At 45.2% G+C, this 25,987-nt stretch overlaps 1 protein-coding gene across 3 annotated transcripts in view; it reads left to right on the forward strand.

Moving 5' to 3' along the window:
• TEX2 (testis expressed 2) overlaps positions 1-25,987 on the forward strand; it is a 664,178-nt gene that overhangs the window by 239,058 nt on the left and 399,133 nt on the right. For all 3 annotated transcript variants that reach the window (XM_078654347.1, XM_078654349.1, XM_078654348.1), the window contains exon 2: positions 16,671-18,288. In XM_078654347.1, the coding sequence (XP_078510473.1) occupies positions 16,696-18,288 (1,593 nt within the window). In that variant the 5' untranslated portion in view covers positions 16,671-16,695. The remainder of the gene's footprint in view (positions 1-16,670; positions 18,289-25,987) is intronic.

Genomic DNA, 25,987 nt, shown 5'->3' on the forward strand with positions numbered 1-25,987 from the left:
TTCCTTTCACTATTTTGGACATGTTCATTCAGTGCATGTTGTCACTTTCGATGTGTTCCTCTTTATTCATTCTACAAGGTATCATCTATGATTGCCCAAGCTATCAATTTCATGTGTCACTATGGCAATCTTAGGGCCAGATGCATCAAAATGTTTTGCCCATTCTATGTTTATGGGAAAATGTGTTCATGCATATAGCCCTTACTCCTTAAAAAGCTGATGGTGTTTGGCTGTTTTGATGGCAAAAAGAGCACTGAATTAACAAAATTATTAAACGTTTGCAAGATATCTCAGTGAGTTAAGAAGTAACTGCTTATAGCTGATTTTGACACGGCCAGGTAAGATTTCTTTCCAAAGTTGTAGATTCAGTTCCATACCATTAGCAGTACCACATTGTAATACATCAGCACTCCCATGTTAAAGGCGAGGACTATTGCCTTTGCCAATGCTTGTATTTTATAGTTTGTACCGGATTACCGCCTGCTCTTACTTTGTGTTTAATTGAATGGGCCTATTGCCTGTTGCGTGACTGCTCACAATTTGTGAAAGGTTCGACCATATCAGTTGTGAATCGCAATGTGGGAATGTTTGTAGTACAATTTACTATGCTTTCGGTTCAGTGTGCCAATGCACTGAATCTTTTATCTTTACCTTTAGTGTATCACTCATCGCACACTTTGTGTTTATAAACCAGTTTCTAAATCGAAAAAATGTTACTTTACCGTGGACTACATCTATCTGATAGAGACATCTAGCTGGAGATTCCTTACCTTTTGAACTTCCAGGCGATCCAGAATATTTTTCTTAGCAGTACCCCTGAACCTAAGTAGGTGGCTTCAGTAGAATCCGCGTGACGTTGTCTGCGTCAGGTTCGCTGTCGTCAATATAACTGCCACCATGGCGCTCTGACTAGAGTTCTTTTCCTTCCGCGCCAAATAGCGCCCATCCGTTGAAAAGAGCTATCCCATGTCAATTTTTGACAGACGTTTTTTTAAACTATTTGTCGAGTCCCTTTTCCTCGTAGGATATCATCCAAGAAGACCTAGGGGTTCAAGCCTGTGGCGCCTGTCACCGCGCCATGTTGGTCACGCGACCCCACTTAGTGTGTCTTTGGTGCCTGGAGTGCGACTATGACTCAAAGTCATGGTCCGACTGCCGGTCCATGGCGCCAAACGCTTTGAGGGAGCAGTCCCTAATGCTGCTCTTGGCCCGGCGTCCGGCACCATGGAGGTCCCAGTCTCAGTCGAGAGGAAGATCCGAGCTCCATCGAACTGAAGTCCTCTTCGGTGAAATCTTCGAAGGCAGGTAAGAGGCACCACAAAAAGCACAAGAAGTCGAAGTGTGCTTCAATTTCACCCTCCTTGTTTTGCAACACGGCGGAGGAACCTCGGAGTTCGGGGCCCCACTCTGCAGAACGGGTGCCTGGGTTGGCTCTGCATTTCCCTCCCTTTCCACATCCGGGTGCAACCCCTGCTCAGCTTAAAGAGTTTTCCAACACAAGTGTGCTGTATTTGGACGTTCTGACCATGCTGGCATGCCTTCGGGCCCTACAGGCTCAGATACTAGAGGAGTCCCCTTGGGTTCCATGGCTGCAGCTCTGGTGCCAAGGCATCCGACTGGACCTGTTCCCGAGCTTAAATCAGCGCCCACCACACCTCCACAGTGACCTTCCCTGGCGCGTGTCCAGCGCCAAGGTCCTCAGCGTCGCAGTCACCCACCGGCGGCACCTTCCCAATCCTCATACCCGATAACATTGAGCCGCTGGGCATCCCCTGATGCCGAGACCGGGACCCACGGAGCCGTATGGCGCCATGTAGTTCAACCTGCCCTTTTCTGAAGGGTTGGGGATGGATGAAGAGGATTGGGTGGGGGAGCAGGATCCCTTAAAAATCCACCAGCCACAAGAGATGGACTGGTATGAGGAACTGGGTGATGCCAGTGGTTTGGACACCTTCCCAGACTGTCATGCTGTCTCCACATACCCTAATTGAAGGAACAAGGGGAACCCATCGGGTAGCTATGGACCATGGGTATCAGTTAAGTTTTGGGAGACAAAGGTCCAAAGCGTATACAAAATAATAAACAAAAATTATATAGACCACAATGGGCTGCTATATACTTATATTCCCTGCCCAGCCGGACAAGGAATTTATTAATCAGATAAATAGATTCTTCTTCTAAATACATGTGTACAACAACAATTCATTACAGTGAGGCACACTCCTGTGCCGTACCGGGAGAAATGAAAGAGAGGATAGGGGAGAGAGAAAAGGGTGTTTCAGGCAAAGAAAGAGAGCAGGCAGGGTACTGTTTTGAGTCAGAAGTTAACAGTATCTCCTGGAGTAGCACATACAAATACAGATATACATTAATTCACTGTATGTCTACTCAAAGGAGTCGACGTTTCGATCCCGTGCTCAAATTATAAAGGGATCATCTTCAGGACTTAGTTAATTGTTTTGCCTGTATTAAAGGTAAAATACGTCTGTTAGGGGAAAAAACAGGAAACAGAGAAGAAATAAGAAAATGGTCAATTTAATTGACTGGGGAGAGCGGTCAGTTTTAGCCATCTATAGCACTATAGAATTCGGAATCGCAGTGAGTGATCAGTGCTGGTGGGGGTGAAAATAACATTTTATAGGACATTATTGGTGAACATTTCAAACATTGTCCTCGGAATCGCAGTGATGGGATTGTGTTACGGCTTGCCTCGGTGTGGAGTTTTTGTGCAATGATAGTGACTACAAAGTTTGCTCACTCCTCTGTGTTTGTGGTGAGGGGAGCAAGGTGCACTTAAACTCAGGAGCGGAAAGAGTGGCGGTTAACTATAGTAGCTTTATTTGGATGGAGGCCTTAGTTTGGTCCTATTTGGGACAAGGAGGGAAGATTGCCTACCTCTAGAGAGAGGTGTGGGGAGGTTGATGTCCTCCGTGAAGGCGCGAGATGGCCGGGTCATGGGGGCTTTACTTGTTACTTCAAGCAGGGGCTTAATGGCCGTAGCGGTAATTGAAGAGGTAAACCGTCAGATACTTCGGTTTTAGCAAGGTAGTATAAAACCAGATTGTAGGGGGTATGGGACATACCTTGTGCTCGGTAATTACGGACAAACAATGTGCTTCTCGTGGGTTCTGACGGGGCTGGAGCCCTCCGTGGTTTCTGACAGAAGGCGGGGGTGCCGGTAATCGGCAAACTTGAAATCTAGAGTTCGAAAAGTGAAAAACGGTTAGGGGCCGCACATGTGGAAGAGGGCACAGCGTTTGTTCAGGAGATGCCACCTACCCTTTTATTTGTAAGGTAGCGTGAACCTTAACAGTGCTTTTTGGAGTAAATTTCGGAATGCGGGAGCGGCTAGATGGCCGTCGCCGGGAAGCGGTTGGGAAGGTCAGCGATCCGCTGAAATGGAAGGGGACAATGATTAACCCTCGGTCCGGTATGGGAATCCGTTTGAGGGCGGGGGGTAGGGGAGCTTACCAGAGAACTTGATAAAGCCGTGGATCCGGCAGGCAGCAATGATTCCTCTGTCAGCGCGCTGAGTGGAAGTAGGCGGACATGTTATTATTGGAACATGCAGTCACGTGATCAGGGCATCTACCCTATGTGACTTCGGGCCGGAGCGGGCGCCATCTTTGAGTGGCGTGTTTAGCAGCCACGCTATTTGAAGCCTATAGGGAGGGCCAGTGGTAGGGGAAAAGTAAGACCCATTTGTGAGGACATTGCGGATTCAAAAAAGTAAAGTTTCCCTTAATGAATTTGAGCCTGGTGGGGAAGTGCACGTGGGCGAACATGTCGTTATAGGATCACACAGCCACGTGATCGGGGCATAAAGCCTGTGTGGCTACAGAACCAGAGCGGGTGCCATCTTGGAGTGGCGTCTTTCCGGCTGCATTTGTGGAAGCCTGTAAGGCAAGCCTATTGATGAAAAGAGTGGTGAACAATAAAATGCAGAATGTAAGGGCATTATAATTTCAAAAAATGGAGCATTCCCTAGATATGTTTAGGGGGTGGATTGTAGTGGGAAAGTGCACGTGACACAGAACACTTACATGATTACATTTAAACAAATCAGTTATTTCAAGCTTCTGGACATGTTAGTTCACCAGACATACTTTGCATTAGCGGTCATTGTTCCATTAGAGGAGTGTTGTCCAGTCCTCGCTTCTGTTGAGTCCCGTGTGATGGTGTTGAACTGAATAATGGACTTAAGTTCCTCACGGTTCAGAAGTTGGCTCAGGTTACCTCCTCTCTGTGGCAGCTTCACCGCTTTTAGAATTGTCCATTTGAGGTCGTCTGCGGTGTGCTTGAGTTCAGCAAAATGTTCAACCAGAGGAGCATTTGGGGTCCCACATCTAATACGGCTCCTATGTTGGCATATGCGTGTCTTGGCCTTTTGGGTGGTTTGACCCACATACATTTTTGGACATGGACACAGAATTGCATAAATTACATTACTGCTGTTGAAGTTAGTAAAGCTTTTCATGTCAACCGTTATGTCATATGGCTAAATTTACGAGCCTCAATTGTAAATTCACATACATTTGACATGTCCCAAAATTGGTGGAAGGCCCCAATTGGATTCAATGGTCGCCATAGAGACGGGAGCAGGTAAGGCTGCTCGTACCAAGTGGTCCCTTAGGTTCTTACTCTTCTTAAAGGCAAAAAGTGGTCTTTCTAGATTTATTAGACCTGCATTTATTGTGGGCCAGTGCTTCAGAATGGATTTGCGAATTTTATTAGAGATAGGGGAGAAAGTAGTGACACATGCAATCCTCTCTACTCTCTCGCGAGTTTTAGGTACAAGAAGGACCTCGCGTGGGGAGTACCAAGCTCTCTTAGACGCATTTTTCACTAATCTTCTGGGGTAGCCGCGCGCTTTGAGTTTGTTTGCTAGGTTATTAGCTTCCCTGAAGTAATCTGATTTTGATGAACAGTTGCGCCTAATTCTCAGAAATTGTGAGTATGGTAGTGAGTCCTTCAAAGCCCTCGGATGGTTGCTATCATAGCTTAGAAGGGTGTTCCGTTCAGTGGGTTTTCTGTATAAGCGTGTCAGCAATTTGCCTGTCTCATGATAGATTGTAAGATCAAGGAACGGTATTTCTGTTTTGTCGTGGGTGAGGGTGAATTTCAGGTCTGCGCAATTATTATTTAGCCAATGGAGGAATGAATGTAGTGTGGCAATGTCCAAATTCCAAATCAGGAAAATGTCGTCTATATAACGACGCCAGATGGAGATGCCTGAACGGAACGGATTCCCATCCGTCAGGATTGAGCCGGTCTCCAGTGCGTCCATAAACAGGATAGCTAGGTGTGGAGCAAAAATTGCCCCCATCGAAGTACCCTTTATTTGTTGGTAAAATGTATTGTCAAAGACGAAGAAGTTCCTAGATAAACAGAGCTTGAGTAGTTGCAGGATAAAAAGTGTTGGTACCCTATGGGTTGAATGACCAGAAGAGCCACTGCTTGGGGGATATTCGTGTAGAGCGACTCTACATCCATGGTGCAAAGTGTGTTAACCTCTGGATCATAGGGGTAATGCTCTACCAGGTTTATCCTCCAGGACATTGATTCTTATAAAAATGAAATAAATCGCCAACTCAGTAATACAGAACATTACCAAAGGCTACCTAGGAACCCAACTAAGGAGATCCAAGAGATCATACTCAAACTCACTACTGATGCTCGAGCCGAAGGGTATTTGAGTAAGAAGGAACATGCTTTCCTCAATGTCAAAAGCCCACACCTACCTGTGATATACACTCTCCCAAAGGTTCACAAAAATATTGACACTCCCCCGGGCAGACCAATAGTTTCTGCCTGTGGCTCAATCTTGGAACCACTTGGTACGTATGTGGATTTTTTCATCAAGGATTTTGTGCCATCCACATCCTGCTACGTACGTGACAGCATGGAGATGATAAACCTGGTAGAGCATTACCCCTATGATCCAGAGGTTAACACACTTTGCACCATGGATGTAGAGTCGCTCTACACGAATATCCCCCAAGCAGCGGCTCTTCTGGTCATTCAACCCATAGGGTACCAACACTTTTTATCCTGCAACTACTCGAGCTCTGTTTATCTAGGAACTTCTTCGTCTTTGACAATACATTTTACCAACAAATAAAGGTTACTTCGATGGGGGCAATTTTTGCTCCACACCTAGCTATCCTGTTTATGGACGCACTGGAGACCGGCTCAATCCTGACGGATGGGAATCCGTTCCGTTCAGGCATCTCCATCTGGCGTCGTTATATAGACAACATTTTCCTGATTTGGAATTTGGACATTGCCACACTACATTCATTCCTCCATTGGCTAAATAATAATTGCGCAGACCTGAAATTCACCCTCACCCACGACAAAACAGAAATACCGTTCCTTGATCTTACAATCTATCATGAGACAGGTAAATTGCTGACACGCTTATACAGAAAACCCACCGAACAGAACACCCTTCTAAGCTATGATAGCAACCATCCGAGGGCTTTGAAGGACTCACTACCATACTCACAATTTCTGAGAATTGGGCGCAACTGTTCATCAAAATCAGATTACTTTAGGGAAGCTAACAACCTAGCAAACAAACTCAAAGCGCGCAGCTACCCCAGAAGATTAGTGAAAAATGCGTCTAAGAGATCTTGGTACTGCCCACACGAGGTCCTTCTTGCACCTAAAACTCGCGAGAGAGTAGAGAGGATTGCATGTGTCACTACCTTCTACCCTATCTCTAATAAAATTCGCAAATCCATTCTGAAGCACTGGCCCACAATAAACGCAGGTCTAATAAATCTAGAAAGACCACTTTTTGCCTTTAAGGAGAGTAAGAACCTAATGGACCACTTGGTACGAGCAGCCTTACCTGCTCCCGTCTCAGTGAAACCATTGAATCCAATTGGGGCCTTCCACCAATTTTGGGACATGTCAGATGTGGGCAATGTACTGTATGTGAATTTACAATTGAGGCTCGTAAATGTAGCCATAATGACATAACGGTTGACATGAAAAGCTTTACTAACTTCAACAGCAGTAATGTAATTTATGCAATTCTGTGTCCATGTCCAAAAATGTATGTGGGTCAAACCACCCAAAAGGCCAAGACACGCATATGCCAACATAGGAGCCGTATTAGATGTGGGACCCCAAATGCTCCTCTGGTTGAACATTTTGCTGAACTCAAGCACACCGCAGACGACCTCAAATGGACAATTCTAAAAGCGGTGAAGCTGCCACAGAGAGGCGGTAACCTGAGCCAACTTCTGAACCGTGAGGAACTTAAGTCCATTATTCAGTTCAACACCATTCACACGGGACTCAACAGAAGCGAGGACTGGACAACACTCCTCTAATGGAACAATGATTGCTAATGCAAAGTATGTCTGGTGAACTAACATGTCCAGAAGCTTGAAATAACTGATTTGTTTAAATGTAATCATGTAAGTGTTCTGTGTCACGTGCACTTTCCCACTACAATCCACCCCCTAAACATATCTAGGGAATGCTCCACTTTTTGAAATTATAATGCCCTTACATTCGGCATTTTATTGTTCACCACTCTTTTCATCAATAGCCTTGCCTTACAGGCTTCCACAAATGCAGCCGGAAAGACGCCACTCCAAGATGGCGCCCGCTCTGGTTCTGTAGCCACACAGGCTTTATGCCCCGATCACGTGGCTGCGTGATCCTAGAACGACTTGTTCGCCCACGTGCACTTCCCCACCAGGCTCAAATTCATTAAGGGAAACCTTTACTTTTTTGAATCCGCAATGTCCTCACAAATGGGTCTTACTTTTCCCCTACCACTGGCCCTCCCTATAGGCTTCAAATAGCGTGGCTGCTAAACACGCCACTCAAAGATGGCGCCCGCTCCGGCCCGAAGTCACATAGGGTAGATGCCCCGATCACGTGACTTCATGTTCCAATAATAACATGTCCGCCTACTTCCACTCAGCGCGCTGACAGAGGAATCATTGCTGCCTGCCGGATCCACGGCTTTATCAAGTTCTCTGGTAAGCTCCCCTACCCCCCGCCCTCAAACGGATTCCCATACCGGACCGAGGGTTAATCATTGTCCCCTTCCATTTCAGCGGATCGCTGACCTTCCCGACCGCTTCCCGGCGACGGCCATCTAGCCACTCACGCATTTCGAAATTTACTCCAAAAAGCACTGTTAAGGTTCACGCAACCTTACAAATAAAAGGGTATGTGGCATCTCCTGAACAAACCCTGTGCCCTCTTCCACATGTGCGGCCCCTAACCGTTTTTCACTTTTCGAACTCTAGATTTCAAGTTTGCCGATTACCGGCACCCCCGCCTTCTGTCAGAAACCACGGAGGGCTCCAGCCCCATCAGAACCCACGAGAAGCACCTTGTTTGTCCGTAATTACAGAGCACAAGGTATGTCCCATACCCCCTACAATCTGGTTTTATACTACCTTGCTAAAACCGAAGTATCTGACGGTTTACCTCTTCAATTACCGCTACGGCCATTAAGCCCCTGCTTGAAGTAACAAGTAAAGCCCCCATGACCCGGCCATCTCGCGCCTTCAAGGAGGACATCAACCTCCCCACACCTCTCTCTAGAGGTAGGCAATCTTCCCTCCTTGTCCCAAATAGGACCAAACTAAGGCCTCCATCCAAATAAAGCTACTGTAGTTAACCGCCACTCTTTCCGCTCCTGAGTTTAAGTGCACCTTGCTCCCCTCACCACAAACACAGAGGAGTGAGCAAACTTTGTAGTCACTATCATTGCACAAAAACTCCACACCGAGGCAAGCCGTAACACAATCCCATCACTGCGATTCCGAGGACAATGTTTGAAATGTTCACCAATAATGTCCTATAAAATGGTTTTTTCACCCCCACCAGCACTGATCACTCACTGCGATTCCGAATTCTATAGTGCTATAGATGGCTAAAACTGACCGCTCTCACCAGTCATTTAAATTGACAATTTTCTTATTTCTTCTCTGTTACCTGTTTTTTCCCCTAACAGGCGTATTTTACCTTTAATACAGGCAAAACAATTAACTAAGTCCTGAAGATGATCCCTTTATAATTTGAGCACGGGATCGAAACGTCGACTCCTTTGAGTAGACATACAGTGAATTAATGTATATCTGTATTTGTATGTGCTACTCCAGGAGATACTGTTAACTTCTGACTCAAAACAGTACCCTGTCTGCTCTCTTTCTTTGCCTGAAACACCCTTTTCTCTCTCCCCTATCCTCTCTTTCATTTCTCCCGGTACGGCACAGGAGTGTGCCTCACTGTAATGAATTGTTGTTGTACACATGTATTTAGAAGAAGAATCTATTTATCTGATTAATAAATTCCTTGTCCGGCTGGGCAGGGAATATAAGTATATAGCAGCCCATTGGGGTCTATATAATTTTTGTTTATTATTTTGTATACGCTTTGGACCTTTGTCTCCCAAAACGTCTCCACATACCCTGGCCACAGAAGAGGGGGCATCATTTGCCATGGTAGGGCTGTGGAGGTCCTGGATCTGCAGCTCTCTTCGGTGGTAGTTAAGACTGACATCTTGGCAGAGGTCCTGCAGCCTGGGGTCTACAGCTCAGAATACTTGCTGCCTTTTAATGAGACCTTAATGGCTGGCCTCCGGAATACCTGGTCCGAACCCAACACATTGGCTCCTGTGAATAAGATGATTGTCCGCTGCCATCGCCTTGCACCGGGCGGTCCACTTTTCCTCAACCCCCACCCCACCAAGCTTGGTGGTCCAAGCTTCCACTTCCCGAGGGCGCATTCCCTTCTGCACCTCTGGACAGGGAATCAAGAGACTGGAGGATTTTGGTAAGAATTGTTTTCTTCCGCCAGTCTTGTTTTGTGGTCGGTGAACACTTTTTGGGCCGTTATTCCCATTCTATATGGGACACACTTGCGCAAGTGTTGCCCAGGGTCTCGGCGGAGCACAGAGCCCCACACTCCCAAGCTATTTCTGACGGGAAGAGACGTAGCAAAGTTTGCCATCAGATGTGGCTTGGACGCAACACTCACTGGGCAGAGTGATTTCTGTGACCGTGGCCGTCGGTGCCACGCCTGGTTGAAAACATCTGGCTTTTTAGGGGATGTTCAAGCTAACCTCATGGACATGGCTTCAATGGCTCCTGTCTCTTTGTAGACAAGGCAGATGCCGCCCTTGAGCGCTTCAAGGGCTCGCCGGTCAAGTCCTTGGGCCTCACCACAGCCTCCCGGCCGGCACCTCCTTTTCGCTCCATTCGTGGCTATGCAAGGGGCTACCAGACACGCCAACCCTTTTCCAGCCAGAGGGCCTCGCAAGCTCAGCAGCCCCAGCGGGGCTGTGGACGCAGTTCACCCCGACTCGTGGGTCGGGAGGCCAGTGTTCGAACAAGGCCATAACCCCCCTCCTCCACCACAAAATCTTTCTAGTCCAGTTGGTGGCTGAATATGCCATTATCTTCCCCACTGGCAGGATATCACGTCGGACTGGTAAGTGTTGCAAATAGTCTGAAGGGGTTACTCCCTTCCCTTCAAGACTACCCCTCCATCCATGCCTCCAGTATATGATTGGCTGACAGATGATCGCTTTGACCTAGTGTGTGAGGCAGTGAAGACTCTCTTGGCCAAGGAAGCTATAGAGAAGGTTCCCTGGCCAGAAGTGGGCTGTGGTTGTTATTCACGCTACTTTCTGGTCTAAAGAAGGACGGAGGCATTGGTCCTAGCCTAGATCTCAGAACCCTCAACTACTTTCTCAAAAAGGAGAAGTTCAAGATGCTCACCCTGCTTTGGACCCAGGGTACTGGAAGGTAGCGTTGGACTTGCTGGACGCCTATTTTTCATATCCCTATCCTGCCTGCCTATCACTGCTACCGGCGGTTTACGGTGGGCCACAAGCACTTTCAACTTGCAGTGCTCTCCTTCAGCCTCACTAGCACCCCATGGGTGTTCACAAAGGTGATGCAGTGGTCGGTGCCCCACTGCGCATATCAGGGGTTCCAGTCTTCCCCTATATCGACGACTGGTTGTTGAAGGCGGGCTCATCCCAAATAGTCGTCTCCCACCTTCAGACTACAGCGGACCTCCTGCATTTGCTGGAGTTACTATCCACGTGCCAGTCACACCTGACCCTCTCTCAGACGCTCCCGTTCATTGGAGTGGTTCTGGACACGGTGCAGTTTCAGGCCTATCCTCCCAAATGGCGAGTTCATGATATTTAGGCTGTGATAACAATATTTCGGCCTCTATCCTGGAATTCGGTGAGAATGACTCTGAGGCTGTTGGTCCTCATGGCCTCCTGCATCCTGCTAGTGATCTATGCACGGTGGCACATGCGGACTCTGCAGTGGGATCTGAAGTTCCAATGGGCACAGCATTGAGGAAATCTTACCGGCCTGGTTCAGATTTCAGAGGACACTGCGAGCGTCCTGCAGTGGTGGCTACCAGACGGCGATTCGTTCAGGGGCAGACCCGTCTCCCTTACCCACCCAGATCTCACCGTAGTGACGGATGCTTCCCTTCTTGGATCAGGCGGCCATCTGGGGGAGATGGATATCCGAGGACTCTGGTCTCTGGCGGAAGCCAAGCTCCATATCAATCTGTTTCGGGCGATCCGACTGTCACTGAAAGCCTTTTTTCCGCCAATAAAGGGAAGGCTCGTACAGGTGTTCACGGATAACACTACAGCCATGTGCTACTGCAACAAACAGGACGGAGTGGGGTCGTGGACTCTTTGTCAAGAGGCCCTGCGTCTCTGGACTTGCCTGGAACAACAGGGCATTTCCCTGGTGGTTCAACATCTGGCCAATTTTCTGAACGCCAGGGCGGACGAGCTCAGCCGAAGATGCCTTGCGGATCACAAATGGCGTTTCTATCCGAAGGTGGTGCAAGGTCTCTTTCAGGGGAGATCCTTGAGAGACATGATCTAGCTGCAGATGCCTTACCGACTCACCCATCCTCCCCGCACTGCGAATTTTTTTTAAGTGTCAGGGATGTTCCCCTTCAGGGCCCTAGCTGTTCATTTTTAACACACCATGGTCAGTCACTTCATAGCTTTGTGCTTCTGAAGTGGAAAGTCATGAAAAGTACTGACATCAGCGCGCTGGAGTGGCGGTTATATTGACAACGCAGAAGTCGTGATGAACACGACGCTGACTATGTCACGGGGAGTTGACTGATGCCACTTAACGGCGCGTAGGGGTACTGCTAAGAAAAATCATCCGGATCCAGCCTGAAGCCTGGAAGTTCAAAGGTGAGGAATCTGCGGCTAGATCGTGTCTCTACCAGATAAGGCGTTATGGTAAGAAACTTGTCCTTATGTGCTATATACTTTTAAGCGCTCCCCATCCCTTTAATTGCTGCGCAGAATTACATCAGGGGTATTTGTTCAGTGAAAGGACTCAGTGAGAAGAAGCAACAGTGGATCATGTTTAATCTTCATCGGGGCAATAAAGAAGTGTACCTACCTATCTTGAAAGATCAATTTCATGTCAAGTCCCTTAATGCTCCTTTCTCGTTAAAATCAAATGCAAGCAGTGTTTTCCACTGTTAAACAGTCATTTAACAGTGCATCAAACTCATTCAATGTATTGTTTACCTCGACATCACTTGCTATTGCTAAAATTGGTACACTGGCCTGTTTTAAGTGTGTAACCTCTATCATCTTCAGCTTGTCTACTAGGTCATCAGTTTTTAAATATGATAGTTTTCAGAATGAGCAGGTTCAGAGTGCTGGTGGTGTTGTAGATGCCCTCCATATAAAGGGGCAGTTCTTCACCTAAAGACTGAGCGCTACCATGTGTTTTATGTCACAATAATAATTAAACTTTCACGGGTCAGTGATTTCATATATGGTGACTAGTTTGAGTCTGACATGAGTTTTTTGTTGTATTGCAAGTTACTTTTTAGTTAGCCTCTAGTTCATATCTTGCCCATCCCTACCAATTATGTTCAACTGGTCATGATTTTGCAGTCTGTGATCTGAAGATCACTAGATCTTACCATATGACAGACGCACCTATGCAGTCCGCATTGCGCAGAGGAACAACAGAAGCCATTAAACTTTGACACCCAAAATGAAAGCTGAAGGGTTTCAACGCAAGCAGACAGCCTGTAGCATGGTCTAACACTTCATCACCCTTTTCACTTTATATTCTTCGAAGACAGATGTTTAATGTATGTAAAGCTCATTGTATCTTAGGCTAAAAAACGACTGGTACATGAGCGTTTTTCTTTCCTTGACGATCAAGCTAGTGACAAAAACGATCCTTTGTATTAACATGAGATTGAGTAGTTTATCTTTGGAGGATAGAGGAGTGCGCTGGTATTCTTTAAGAACTCAGTCCCCTGTAGTACAGTTCTCTCTTTTTGTACTGGTGCTGTATTGTAAGATTTATATAGCTCTCACTTCCCCGTGTGGGACGCTGACGCGCTTATGTATGTGGGTAGCATGCTACATCGTGTTAGGTATGTGGCTTGAAGGGTGTTGTCTTTGTTTTGATCCTATGTGGGAAGTGTTTCTATGTAGTTCGTGATGATCACCGAGGAGCTGGTATCGTATTTTGGGATAGAGTGCTTAGCTGTGTGATGGATGACGTAGTGTGAAACATGGGCTTGCAATTTATAGTTTTCAGGAAACTGGCAGCTTTGAACAGCTCCGCAGGCCCATTTCCGGTATTTCTTATGATCACAGTCCACTAAGGTTCCCACACTGGGTTGTCCATTGCGAGATTTGTAAAGCTTATGGTCCTGAGAAGGCATAGGTTGGAGGGAGGGAGTGAGGAGATCTGTTTGGACGTACTTTGTTACGGTCATTCCATATATGATTCTCAATCTGCTACGTAAAGAAGTGGTCATTTATTCATTCATAATTTATTCATTCACTATATAGCTAGTTGGACCCACAGTTGTGGACAAAATTGGAATCCTCCCTTGACAAGGATCATGTGGGTGATCTCGCTACAATTTTGCCATGGCTGTTCCGTTGGTGATGGGTGGATTCATTCTGTAATGGATGATAGGCATGACCCATAGTGGGTCTGCCTTACGCGAGTGTAAGAGGTCAAGTAATTATGCAGCCTGTTGGAACTACAATCATCTGTCTGACCGCTGAGTGTTATGGTATTAGTGAGGGCCAGGAGGGTTATGAAAGAATTGACATTACTGTATATAGCCATGCTAGACATAGGTCAGGCATTCATAGCTTATGTGGACATTATTTGCTTTAGTGTCTATATGTGGCAAGCATGGGCGATGGTACACTAGGCTTACACCTGTGTACGCGTTTAAAGTACAGAGCTGTGATCTATGAAATTAGAGAAATAATCTAGGTCTGTATAAGTATTTCCTTTTTTACAGTGACAACGCTTTTATAGACGTGAACAGTAATACGGGATTGTTCTGTTTTTCATATCTGTATCAGTTTCTCGTTTTTTATTGTTATAGTGGGTGTAATTGTGATGGAATTTGCTGTGGAAATAAAATTAAGGAAACCATTTGGAAACTATAGGTGTGTGTAGGTAGCACATAATAGCGGTGGTAGTGTAGTTCATATACTTACGATGGTACATTTTGTAAGCTGACGGAACATCTAATTAGCAGCTGTTTTTAGCACCCCAGTAGCAGGCAAAATGTGTCATTTCGTCGTTCTAACCGGAGACGTCTATTTTGAGCACAAATCGTTGTTTTTAACAACACGGTCACTGACGGTCATTGACCCCCTTGCTTTATTGGACAGCAGTTAAAGAGAAAGCAGGTCCAAAAGTGTCACATTCTGATAGAATTGTTCTGATTGTGTCTGTCAAGACTTGCATGGAATACATTTTATACCCAAACACCGCAATAAATATTTGGAGTGGCAACAGTAGATTCTCTCTACTAGTTAATCAATCATTCAGGGTTTTGTAGAGTGTGCTACTCGCCCGTGAGGGTCTCATGGTGCTAGGGGGTGGAGGGAGTGTGAGCAGCTCCCTTGGGGTCTTCGAAGAGCCAGGTCTTGAGGTCCTTTCTGAATTGGTGCAGGGTTGCGCTTTGTCGGAGGTGAATGGGGAGTTTGTTCCAGGTCTTAGTTGCAAGGTAGGAGAAGGATCTTCCACCTGCTCTGGTCCTGTGGAAACGAGGGACGGCGGCTAAGGCGAAGTCGGCTGAGCAGAGGTTTCCATTGCGGGCATGGAAGGAGATTCGATCGTTGAGGTATTTGGATCCGGTGTTGTAGAGAGCTTTGTAGTTAGTGTGAGCAGCTTGAACATTATTCTTCTTTTCACGGGGAGCCATTGGAGGTTGCGGAGGTGTTGGGTGATGTGGTCGTGTCGTGGTATATCGAGGATAAGTCTGGCTGCGGGTTCTGGACAGTCTGGAGTTTTCGGAGGAGTTTTTTATTGATTCCGGTTTAGAGGGTGTTCCTGTGGTCTAGTTTGCTGGTGATGAGTGCGTGGGTGACTGTTTTCCTGGAGTCTGAGGGGATCCACTAGAACTTCTTAGGAAGTATGCAGAGGGTGTTGAAGCACGCGGAGGATAGTTCTCGTGCAGGGTCTGTTCACTTGTGTTGGAGCAGACCCTGCTCATACTTGCAAGCTTCAGTAGTAAGTGTGACTCGCAGATGCAATGGTGCAGGTGTGCATGCTAGCCTCTCCATTTGCAGCACCCACCATGATGGCAGGTAGACACAAGGGCTGCCTCAAGCTCTCTGACTTACCAGCAAGTGTCCGGCTGAGCAGCCAAGCCCGGTATGCATAAGAGGTAGGGAGGAAGGAGTTTAGGATGGAAGTGGTTTCACGTTTCTGAGACAGGGTCCTCAGTTAAAGTGGGTGTTGCAAGGGCTGGGGCTCAGTGAGAAGAAAAGAAGTCAATCCATGGTGAGAGAGTCACGTTGGGGGTGCAGATGTGAGGAGAAAGGATGTGCTTTGAGGAGACAGGGTGGGCAACTGAATAAAGGGTCCGGTCGTGTAAGCAGTTTGAGAGAGGGGCAGGGGAGCAGGTGAGACCTTGCTGGAAATTCCGTCTGAAAAGCTACACATTGTTTTTACTGGAAATCCAGTAGTTGGCGAAAAGGTAAATAGGTTGGCAAGGAGGCACTTGGTAAAAAGAGAAGGATGAAAAAAAGGAAGTAAATGGGTCAAAGTGAGGAGAGTTTAGAGTGGTAGAAAGACTTTGGTGTAGGAGTGTGGGAAGTAGTGAGTGGTAAATGTCCTGTATTGCAGAGCTGACTGCTGGTAATCAGTGAGTCTACTGAGAAAGAGCTTATTGTTTCGTGGGCAGGCCTGCCTTTTTTTCTGAGAGGGTGGGGAGTACAATACCAAATAGTTGTATGATGTGTACTTTTCCCATGCTGAATCCACCGTGCATCTTATTTAAACCATGAAATTAGGTTAAAACCACAGAGGTTCGTGTGCAATTTTAGGAAATACAAATATAATGTGTAGCTTTAAATAAAAATAAAAAACTGTTTGTGAGTAGCAGTGGGTGACCCACAATTATGCATTCACTTTAAAAGGATGTCGGACCTTTGCAGTATTTCTTTTATACAATGCTCTATTTGCTTAGCGTATGTACTTCTTACCATAACTTAGGAGGCGACTATAATAGTAAAACACAAATATATTTTAAAACCTAATGTTAAGTGACATCATGTGCTTAAAGTTTCTGCGCTGTGAATATTTTTGTGGATGCCAGCATTCATTTTCATTCTCTGTTCACAGATTCTGACACACCTTTAGGACTGCAATGACAAGTCTGAACAGTAGCCATGCAGAGAAAAAGGGTCCAACATCCTCCAAGCAGGCAGCACCAAAAGTGCAGGTTCAGCGATCGGTTTCCAGAGAGACCATCACCATTCACTTCTCGGCGTTTGGGAAGGAGGAAGAAGAGGAGGAAGAGGAGCTGAGAGAAACTCTGGACGAGGATGTGGATGACCAAAGCATTGTAACAGCAACTGAAGCCGAGGAAGACCTTACTTTTGAACATGGTACCCCCTTATCTGATCATGCTACCTCGCCCGTCACGACAGTTGCAGATTCTACTTCTATACCATCACCAGAGAACACTGTAAAGCCACTGGAGTCCTCCTCATTGGCCAGAGTATTTAGCGCAGTGCCATTAGTTCTATCACAAGCATCGCCTTTACCTAGTTCATCTGCCGTCTCATCTCCCACAGAGCAGGTGACCACTTCCTCTTCTGCAGTCTCCTCCCCATCCAGGTCTGTTGTGCTGTCCTCCAGTGCGTCTGCTTCCCCCATTGCCAGTGCAAAGCCTTCTCTGAGTTTGGTGAAATCTCTTTCCACAGATGTCGAACCAAAAGACTCAACCCCTCCTTCAAGGCACAGACACATTATGAAATCTCTGGTTAAATCCTTGTCAACGGACACTTCTAAGCAGGACTCAGAAACTGTGACCTTCAAGCCACCAGACTCTAAACTGAACTTGCACTTATTTAAACAGTTTACCCAGCCCCGAGTGACCGGTGGAGATTCAAAAACTGCCCCTTCCTCCCCAATCACCTCCCCGTCAGACGCGCGCTCATTTTTTAAAGTAACTGAAGTAGAAGCTAGAATTGAAGACACTAAAAGACGCCTTTCAGAAGTCATATATGAACCATTGCAGCTTTTGAGTAAAATAATGGGTGATGAATCCAGCAGTTACAGGCCTAAAGCCTTATCATCAAGTGCTTCAGAGCTTTCCAGCCTTTCCAGTTTAAATGGGCCTTTGGAGAGCAATAACAATTACAGCATCAAAGAGGAGGAATGTGACTCAGAAGGAGACAGCGCTACACATGAGTCCAGTGGAAACAAAAATAAGTCTGGTGAACAGGTAAGGGATGGAGAACCGAGAAGTGTGCAGCCCTCAAGCATGAAGGAACTCAGCGTGAAAGCTTCTGCCCTTGTGTTGGAGAAATGCTCATTGTCTGCTCTGGCAAGTAAAGAGGATGAGGAGTTTTGTGAACTTTATCCTGAAGACTTTGATTTAGATGTGTTAGAAGAAAGTAAAGAAAACCAACATCTGGAAAGGCTCTCAAAGCTAGGGAGTCCAGAGGAAATTGGCACTGAATTTGAAAGTGATGATGACGATGATCAGCATGTGACACTACCCGAAGTACCAGGCCTGACACTATTCTTTTTTACAATGTTTGTATATGGCTACATCATGCTTCCCCTCCCCAGTTATCTAAGTGGATTATTGCTGGGAGCTGCTGTTGGATTCATGATTGCAGTCTGCATCATATGGCTTTTTACGCCACCACCACGTCCCTATCGAATTGAGAAACTACATAAACACTGTCACCTAGAATCGCTGGATATCAAGGAACCAGAAATTCTGAAGGTGAGTCTTTGTAAAAGAAACTAATGTTTGTAAATGGATAGCAAAATAAACCTAATATGTTTGTCATTGTATGTGTACACCATCTGCAATGAATCATTATTTTGCAAGGCCAACGTTGCAAGTGGTTCTTTGAAGCATACAAAAAAATACTATTTCTCATACCCATTTCTTAGAACAGTTATGTATATTACAAGGCAACTAACTTATGACAAATGAATTGTGTAGCCATTGCAAAATGAAATTAGCTTAAAAAAAGGCAAATGAAGTTTGTTCTAGTCTGTTGTAGTCTGCAGTGCTTTTCAGATTATCTTTAAAACCCATATACTTCGATGCCAAATACCTGTAAAAAGTTTATTTTGAAATAAATTAGGATTAAACTATCACTTCTGTATTGGTATGGTATGGGTTTTAGGCATGAGAAAAGTAAAATAAAAATGTGTACAGACTTTTGATTGGAAGTGTGTAAAGGTATGTGGAAGACATACTGGAGTGAGCTACACCGTAGGTGATGCAGCAATGAACATTTCATTTTAGGTAAACACTATTCTAATGTTTGGTTTTTCGCAACCATTTAATAAAAGACTTTTTTAAACAACATGAATACACTTCTCATTCTGTTGTGCTCCAATAAACAAAATGCAAAATGATTCTGTTGTGTTAGGTGAATTTGATTTATTTATTTTAGAAACGTATAAAGCGCACAGCTACCCCCAGCGGGGGTGTCCCGGCGCTAAGACAGGCGCAGATGCAGGTACCAGTAGGGGGGTAGTGGCTGGAAAACAGCCAGGTCTTCTTGACATTATGGCTTAATATACCAAATTCTGATCCCACACATTTCTACAAAATCAGCAAAGCATCTTGGGTATACTTCAACACCTTCTTGCCCAACCTGCATTTGCTTTTCTATACAACCACCTCACTGTAAATTACCTAACATAGTCCGTGACAGATTATGAATTTAAGAACCTTTACATTAAATTTAAAATACAAATACAGTCATAATAAAAATGTTAGAAATATATATCGACGGTAATTCTAGATTCTCACCAAATAGAATATTACGATAATTGGGGTATTTTGTGTCCTGTTCCATCCTTTTGTTGTTTCACAACTTAAAGAGGAAAGACATCTCAATACCTTCATTGATCTTTTTTTCAGAAGAGCCCTGGACAGTCCTTCGAAGTGACCACCCTAGCTTTAAAGTAACTTCAAAACATTGTGCATGGTCTTGCTCTTTTAACTAAATTGTATCCATTCTAGGCTTGCTTTTTTACAGGTTCATCCCATGAATTTTCCTCTGAGAGTAAATTAGTTGTATGCCTCTTCTTGGTTGAAAGTTTGGGCATTAATGCACCAGAGCATTCTGTTTTGGGACCAAACGTACCTAGTACATTATTTGAATGGACAATAACTGAAACAGTAGGAAATGTAAATATGTTTGCTGCTTGATTTTTATTAAACATTCTTTAACATCTGACAAAAGCAATTCACTTAAGTAGACATTTCACGGTACGCCTTGCATCATCAGGACAAATATTGTTACATGAACAATTGTGGTATGCAGTACAGCACAAAATAGACAAAGCAATGTTACTGGACATTTTTGACATAAAAAGAGTGCGGGTCCCCATTTTGATCTTTTACCGGACCCAATGTGGCCCACGCTAAGGGTACATTGCACCTCAAACCCAAGATTCAAAGTAATCTTGCCCAACTGGCGGTGCTTAGGTGGGGACCCCCTCTTGTTGAACCCCAGTGAGTGCAGTTGTGGAGATCTCTGTAGTCTAAGGTCAATATTATGGTAGATCATGTCAAACACTAGCAACTGATATCTGACAGTACCTGTGCAGTCCCATACTATATGCAGAAAGTCCGCATCTTTGGCACTACAGAGTGTGCAGCGGGTGTTGTCGATCAGGGCAATTTTACATAGTAGCACAGGAGTGTTCGGTACATCCTGTGGAGGAATTTGATGTGTATTGGTCAGAGCACACCTATCTGAGTGCAACAGTACTTGCACTATTTCTCTGTAGGAGAAGGAAACAAGTCCCTCAGGCATAGATATTTCTCCATAAAGGTGCAGGCAGGTGCTTTGTCTTGGAAGGTGGTATGCAGTCGAGAGTTGAGCATCCTAGGAAAGGAGGATCCAGAAGTTCGTCAAGTGAATGTAGGGGTGTGGGATGGGTGGTGAATGTACTGTGCACTGCTTTGCAGGTTGCTCAGAGCCAGTGATACATGAACACATCTAAAGACATATAGTGGGAGTCTTCCCCGAGGGACTGTAATGTAATAAATGTCATCTAGGGAGTTTAGACTCAGTTGGCTCATTTTAAGGCATCTTCCTTGGTATACTGTAGGTGGCAACACTGCGAGATCTTATCCGCAAATAGGCAATCTAGTTTTGAATGTTGCCTAAGGGTGTACCGGGCCCAAACAATGCATTTTGCTGTACCTATCTCCACTTCAGGATGTCCAGTGGATAGACCAAGAATGGTGTTCGACGGGCATGGTGCCATATTGTCAGTCTCGATGGCTTGATGTAGTTGAAAGGGCATGAAGTGGTACCAATAGTGTGCAAACTGCGCTTGAGTACTGTAAAAGGATAGCTCTAAGTCTGGCGCACACATCCCACCCTGTTCAAATGCTTCTCTGAGCACTTCCCATGTGACACCGGGTTGTTTACCAGCAGAAGATAAACTTATGAGGTTTGAGCGAATATGGTGTGGAAGTAATGCCTAGTGAGCGGGACCAGTACATTAATGAAGAGGTAGAGAAACTTTGGAAAGACTACCATTTTGGCAGCGCCATTTCAGCCAGTGACAGAGGCAGTTTGGACCATACAGGGACACAGTCTTTGAGTTGGTGAGTATCTTGCCATCATTTCCATGGTAAATCTCATGCAGATCCCTACTGATCCATATGCTCAAACGTTTGACAGCGATGTCTGATCTTTTCAGTGGAAATTTAAGAGTAAGTTTGCTTGTGATGGCGGTAAGGGGAGAAGAACTGACTTAGACTAGTTAATGGTTATTTTTATATAAGTCTCCCAAATTTGATAAGCTCTCTAAGAATCACAGAGGTATTGGATACAAAGTCTTTAATAAATATCATAACATCATCCAGATACCTAGAGACAGTTAGACGCCTGGTTGTATAACTTAGTTCACTATCTGAATGGTGTTGATGTAACCTAGCCGCCAGAAGTTCTATGGCTATTGCAAACAGGATGGGTGACAGATGGCAGCCCTGTCTAGTTCCCGAGCAGTCGGAAATGGAGAAGCTACAGCACCATTTTTCTATAAAGGACCGGTGGGTTGCTTGTAGACTAGCTTGATCCAAGACTAACCTGATCCATTCAATGAATCGATGGCCAAAGCCAATCCTCTCCAACAGACAAAAGAGGTATTGGCATTTGAGTGTGTCAAATGCTTTGGCTGCTTCAAAAGAAATGGCAGTGGCCTTCAACTTAGAATCAAGGTTGATGATGGTTGACAGACGTTTCCACCATAATTTTCTTCTACAAAGATATTCCCATTTTCATCCAATTTCTTTCAGACTCTGCAAGGCAGTCTAAACCTATTGTTCCATCCAAATCTAATCTCAAAGCAGGTAGCACGGTGCAACAATGAAACGGATATCTGCAATATCATTATTTTTAGATGCATAGGGAAACAATAAAACACAACCATTCAAACTGACATTGTTCTCAGTAAAGGGCACCGCACTATTCATTCTCTACCAGGACCCCTTAATCAACATGGCAGAAGTCTTCCCTACCCTTCTTACTCTTTTACCAGCCAAACATTTTAAAAACCCTTTCTTAGACCAGTGTGGCTTTTTCATAATTCTCCATACAAGGTTTTTCCCCGTAAGAGCCATGTTTCTCTTCCAACATTTTCTTAACCTCACATTGCTTTAGTTCAACATTCTGTCATGTTTGGTTGCAGAAGTCTTTCAAAATACTGTGGTTTTAGATCTATTATTCAACGAAGAAGGATTGATTATGCTCAGTAATGGGTTTCTGACCTTTGAGCTGTTCAAACAGTGAAATCTCAGTAGTATTATATGGTGAGCAATGATTTATTTATTTTTATTTTAAAGGTTTTATATACCGCTAGCTAGACCCAAAGGTATCCGAGCGCTTTACATAGGATGAAGATCATTCAATTGAAGTAAATACATATTTACAGATCAAGAAAAACTTTGGGCAGCCAGGATAAATACAATATGAGGCCAATTAGCGTATCACAAGATAGTGGCAAGAATGAAATAGAAGAAGATTCAGCAATCAAATGACCTCCTTAAAGGGTCAGGAAGGATTGGGAGTGATCTTTGGGAACATAACTCAGATTGTTTGGGATTTAAGGAATTTGTTAAGCAGTAGGTATTTAAGGTCCAGTTTGAAGCAGTAAAAGGATGGGTTGCTGCGGAGATCTCTAGAGAGAGAGTTCCAGATCCTGAGAACATTATCAGAGAAAGAGCCAGTCTGCGAAGATGTCTTTTTCAGTTTGGGAGGAATTCGAAGAAGTGCGTTGTAGCTTCTCAGAGCCCTGGCTCTTCCTGCTTTGGAAAGTTTGGCCCCAAGGTATATCTGGTTGTGAGTGTGCAGGGCTTTATGTGTAACGCAAACAGTTTTTTAGATACATCGTCCTTCAATGGGAAGCCAGTTGAGGCTCTTGAGGGCCGGTGAGATGTGCTCAAATGGTTTAACACCTGTTAGAAGTCATGTGGCTGAGATCATAACAGTTGTAAGGGGAGGAAGGTGGGATTTCGGGGTTTCTGTGTGGATGGCGTTGCCATAAATCCAATTTTGAGAGGACAAGAGACTGCACTATCAACTTAAAATCATTGGACAGAATAAAAAGTTTGATTTTCTTGAGGTTTATAAGAGTGTACAGTGCCACTTTGGCAGAGTTGTTAATGTGGTCCTTCAAAAACTATTTTTTGTCCAGAGTGATGCCCAAGGATTTTATGGAGTTGGATAGTGTAAGAGAACAATTTAGTGCATCAAGGTTCGAGAGCCAGAAATGTATTGGTAGAGGGTTGTTTTTTGGTGAGAAAAGTAGTAGTTCAGTTTTGTTGGGGTTCAACTTGAAGTGGTTGTTGTTAAGCCAAGTTTGTATCTTGAGCTTGGGGAACACCCTGGGGTACTAGTGTTGGTTGTGAGCAACAGTTATTGATTTCTATTTGTTGTGAGTGATGTTGAAGGTGCAATGAGAACCAGCTCAGGACTGTGCCATTGATCCCATTTCGGTTCTTCAGCTCTCGATTAATGCTGGGTGATTAACAGTATCAACGCTGCCGATAGGTCAAGTAGGATTAAGAGGCATGGGTCACCTTCATCCAGGGATCTGTGAATATCATCTGAGATATTGAGCAAAGCAGTTTCAGTGCTACATCCTTTTCTGAATCCTGACTGGAAGGTGTCCAGGAGGTGGAATTCCTCTATATGTTGGTTGAGTTGTAGAAGAATGCATTTCTCCATTGTTTTGGCTAGGAAAGGAAGGTTGGTGATAGGTCTGAGGTATGAGGTTATTGAGGTTGTTAGGGTGCGCCCCTGGATTTTTGAGTATGGGAGTGAATTGGTCTAGTTGGAGAGAGGTTGGTACATGTACTGAGGAGAGAGAGATGAATTGATGATTTTTGTCCAAAATGGGGTGATGATGTGGTTGAGGTTTTGTACTAATCAGGATGGGAGGGGGTCATAGGTGTGGGATGTGGGCTTCAGGTTTGCTATTACATGAATACTTCACTTTCTGTCATGGGTTTCAAATGAGCCCAAACATGATTTTCTGATTCTGCTTAGATTTTTCACTTGGATGCCAGACCCCAACTGAACAGTCTCACCAATTACCCTATTACAACTAAACCATTTTCTGTGGGAAGAATACAGTGCAGCTTACCTATGCTTAGTTCTCTTGACTCCCCAGCAAACTTTAAACTTGACCCTGCCTACGAAACACTACTTCCAAAAAAATCTGTTTTTCAGATAAAATTATCTAAGTCCCAAATAAGATCATAATTGAACCTTATTCTCAAGAGTGTTTACTTGCTCAATGGTATATAATAAATCATTTTTGGGCATGATGCCATCAGCTGTACTCTAGACACCTAAATACTCAACTGCCTGTGTCTTAAAATTGTGCTTAACCTAGTTACATGGGCATAGCCTTATTTTGTATAATTCTCTACATCTTCTCCAAAATATGATTATGTTGCTCAACATTTTTTCATATAGTCCCTATCTATAAAGAAGGCAGGCCTCCAGAGGATTGCGCGTCCTATAGGCCCATCTCCCTACTGAATGTGGAGGTCAAGCTCCTGGCGACGCTCTTGGCTCTTCGCCTTCGGGGTGTTATCCCCGGGCTGGTTCATTTGGACCAGACGGGCTTCCTCCCAGATAGGGCAACTCGTTACAACCTCAGACAGACGCACGATTGGCTAATGGAGGTTTGTGATCGCGAGGATCCCCACCTTTTCTTGTCCCTTGACGCCGAGAAGGCTTTTGACGCCGTACACTAGCCCTTCCTGGAGGGGGTTTTAATTAGGTTTGGAACAAAGTTTAGGAAATGGGTGAGTCTGCTATACACGCATCCCAGAGCACGAGTCAGGGTAAATGAAGTATTGTCTACGGACTTCCCGGTTAGACGAGGCACTAGGCAGGGATGCCCTTTATCTCCTCTATTGTTTGCCCTGACCATAGAAGTACTTGCTTGTGCAATTCGCCAAAACGAGGGGATCAGACCTGGATAGGGGGGAGTGCCACATATGAGAAAATATCCCTGTATGCAGATGATGTCCTTCTTTACATTACACACCCGGAGAATACGATCCCGGCGCTGTTCGCAGAGCTGGCTAGCTATGGAGCCCGGGCGGGAAATCCGATAAACTGGCACAAATCGGTCCTCTATGACCCCGGAGACAGAGAGGGCTGGCCTGACCTTCCGGAGAAGCTCCAAACTACCAGGGTGGGCTTTAAATATTTAGGGATATTTGTGACCACTGACGGTGCCCTCTCTTATATTAAGAATATTAAGAGAGTGTTGAACAGCTTTTCGGCAGACGCTGCAAGGTGGAGGATGCTCCCACTGACGCTCCTGGGCCGAGCGGCTATGTTCAAAATGATTACTTTGCCAAAATTTTTATATGCCCTCCAGAACGAATATTTCCCCCTTCGGAGACCGGTTTTCTGGGAGGTACACGCAGAAGTGCGCGCCTTTCTGTGGCTGGGGAAGCAGCCTCGAGTGGCATTGTCTACCTTGCAGAGGCATCAATACGATGGAGGTATCTCTCTGCCTAACCTAGAAGCCTACTATTGGGCAGAACATTTGACCCCAATAAACGAATGGATACATGCACCTGCACATCACCCCACTTATGCCCTGGAACGGCATTCGATGGGCACACGTACATTTATGCACTACTTATATGGGGGCAGAGGCAGGGACAGGCTGCTTCCGGCCACGCGGGTCACTCTGGGGGTGTGGACTAAGGCAACGAGGGCTATGGGATGGCAGAGCAAGCCCACTCGTCAGACTCCCCTGTGGAAGTGTGCTTGGCTCAAGGAACTGTCTAAACTGCGGGGCTTTGGGGCCTGGGATGCAATAGGTATCACTACCCTGGGAGACGTAATGAAGAGGGGACAGCTACAATCGTTTGCGGAGCTGAGGAGAGTGTATGGTCTGGGTCCCACACAGGC

Source organism: Lissotriton helveticus, chromosome 7 (assembly GCF_964261635.1).
Source record: "Lissotriton helveticus chromosome 7, aLisHel1.1, whole genome shotgun sequence".
NCBI classification, from domain to species: domain Eukaryota; kingdom Metazoa; phylum Chordata; class Amphibia; order Caudata; family Salamandridae; genus Lissotriton; species Lissotriton helveticus.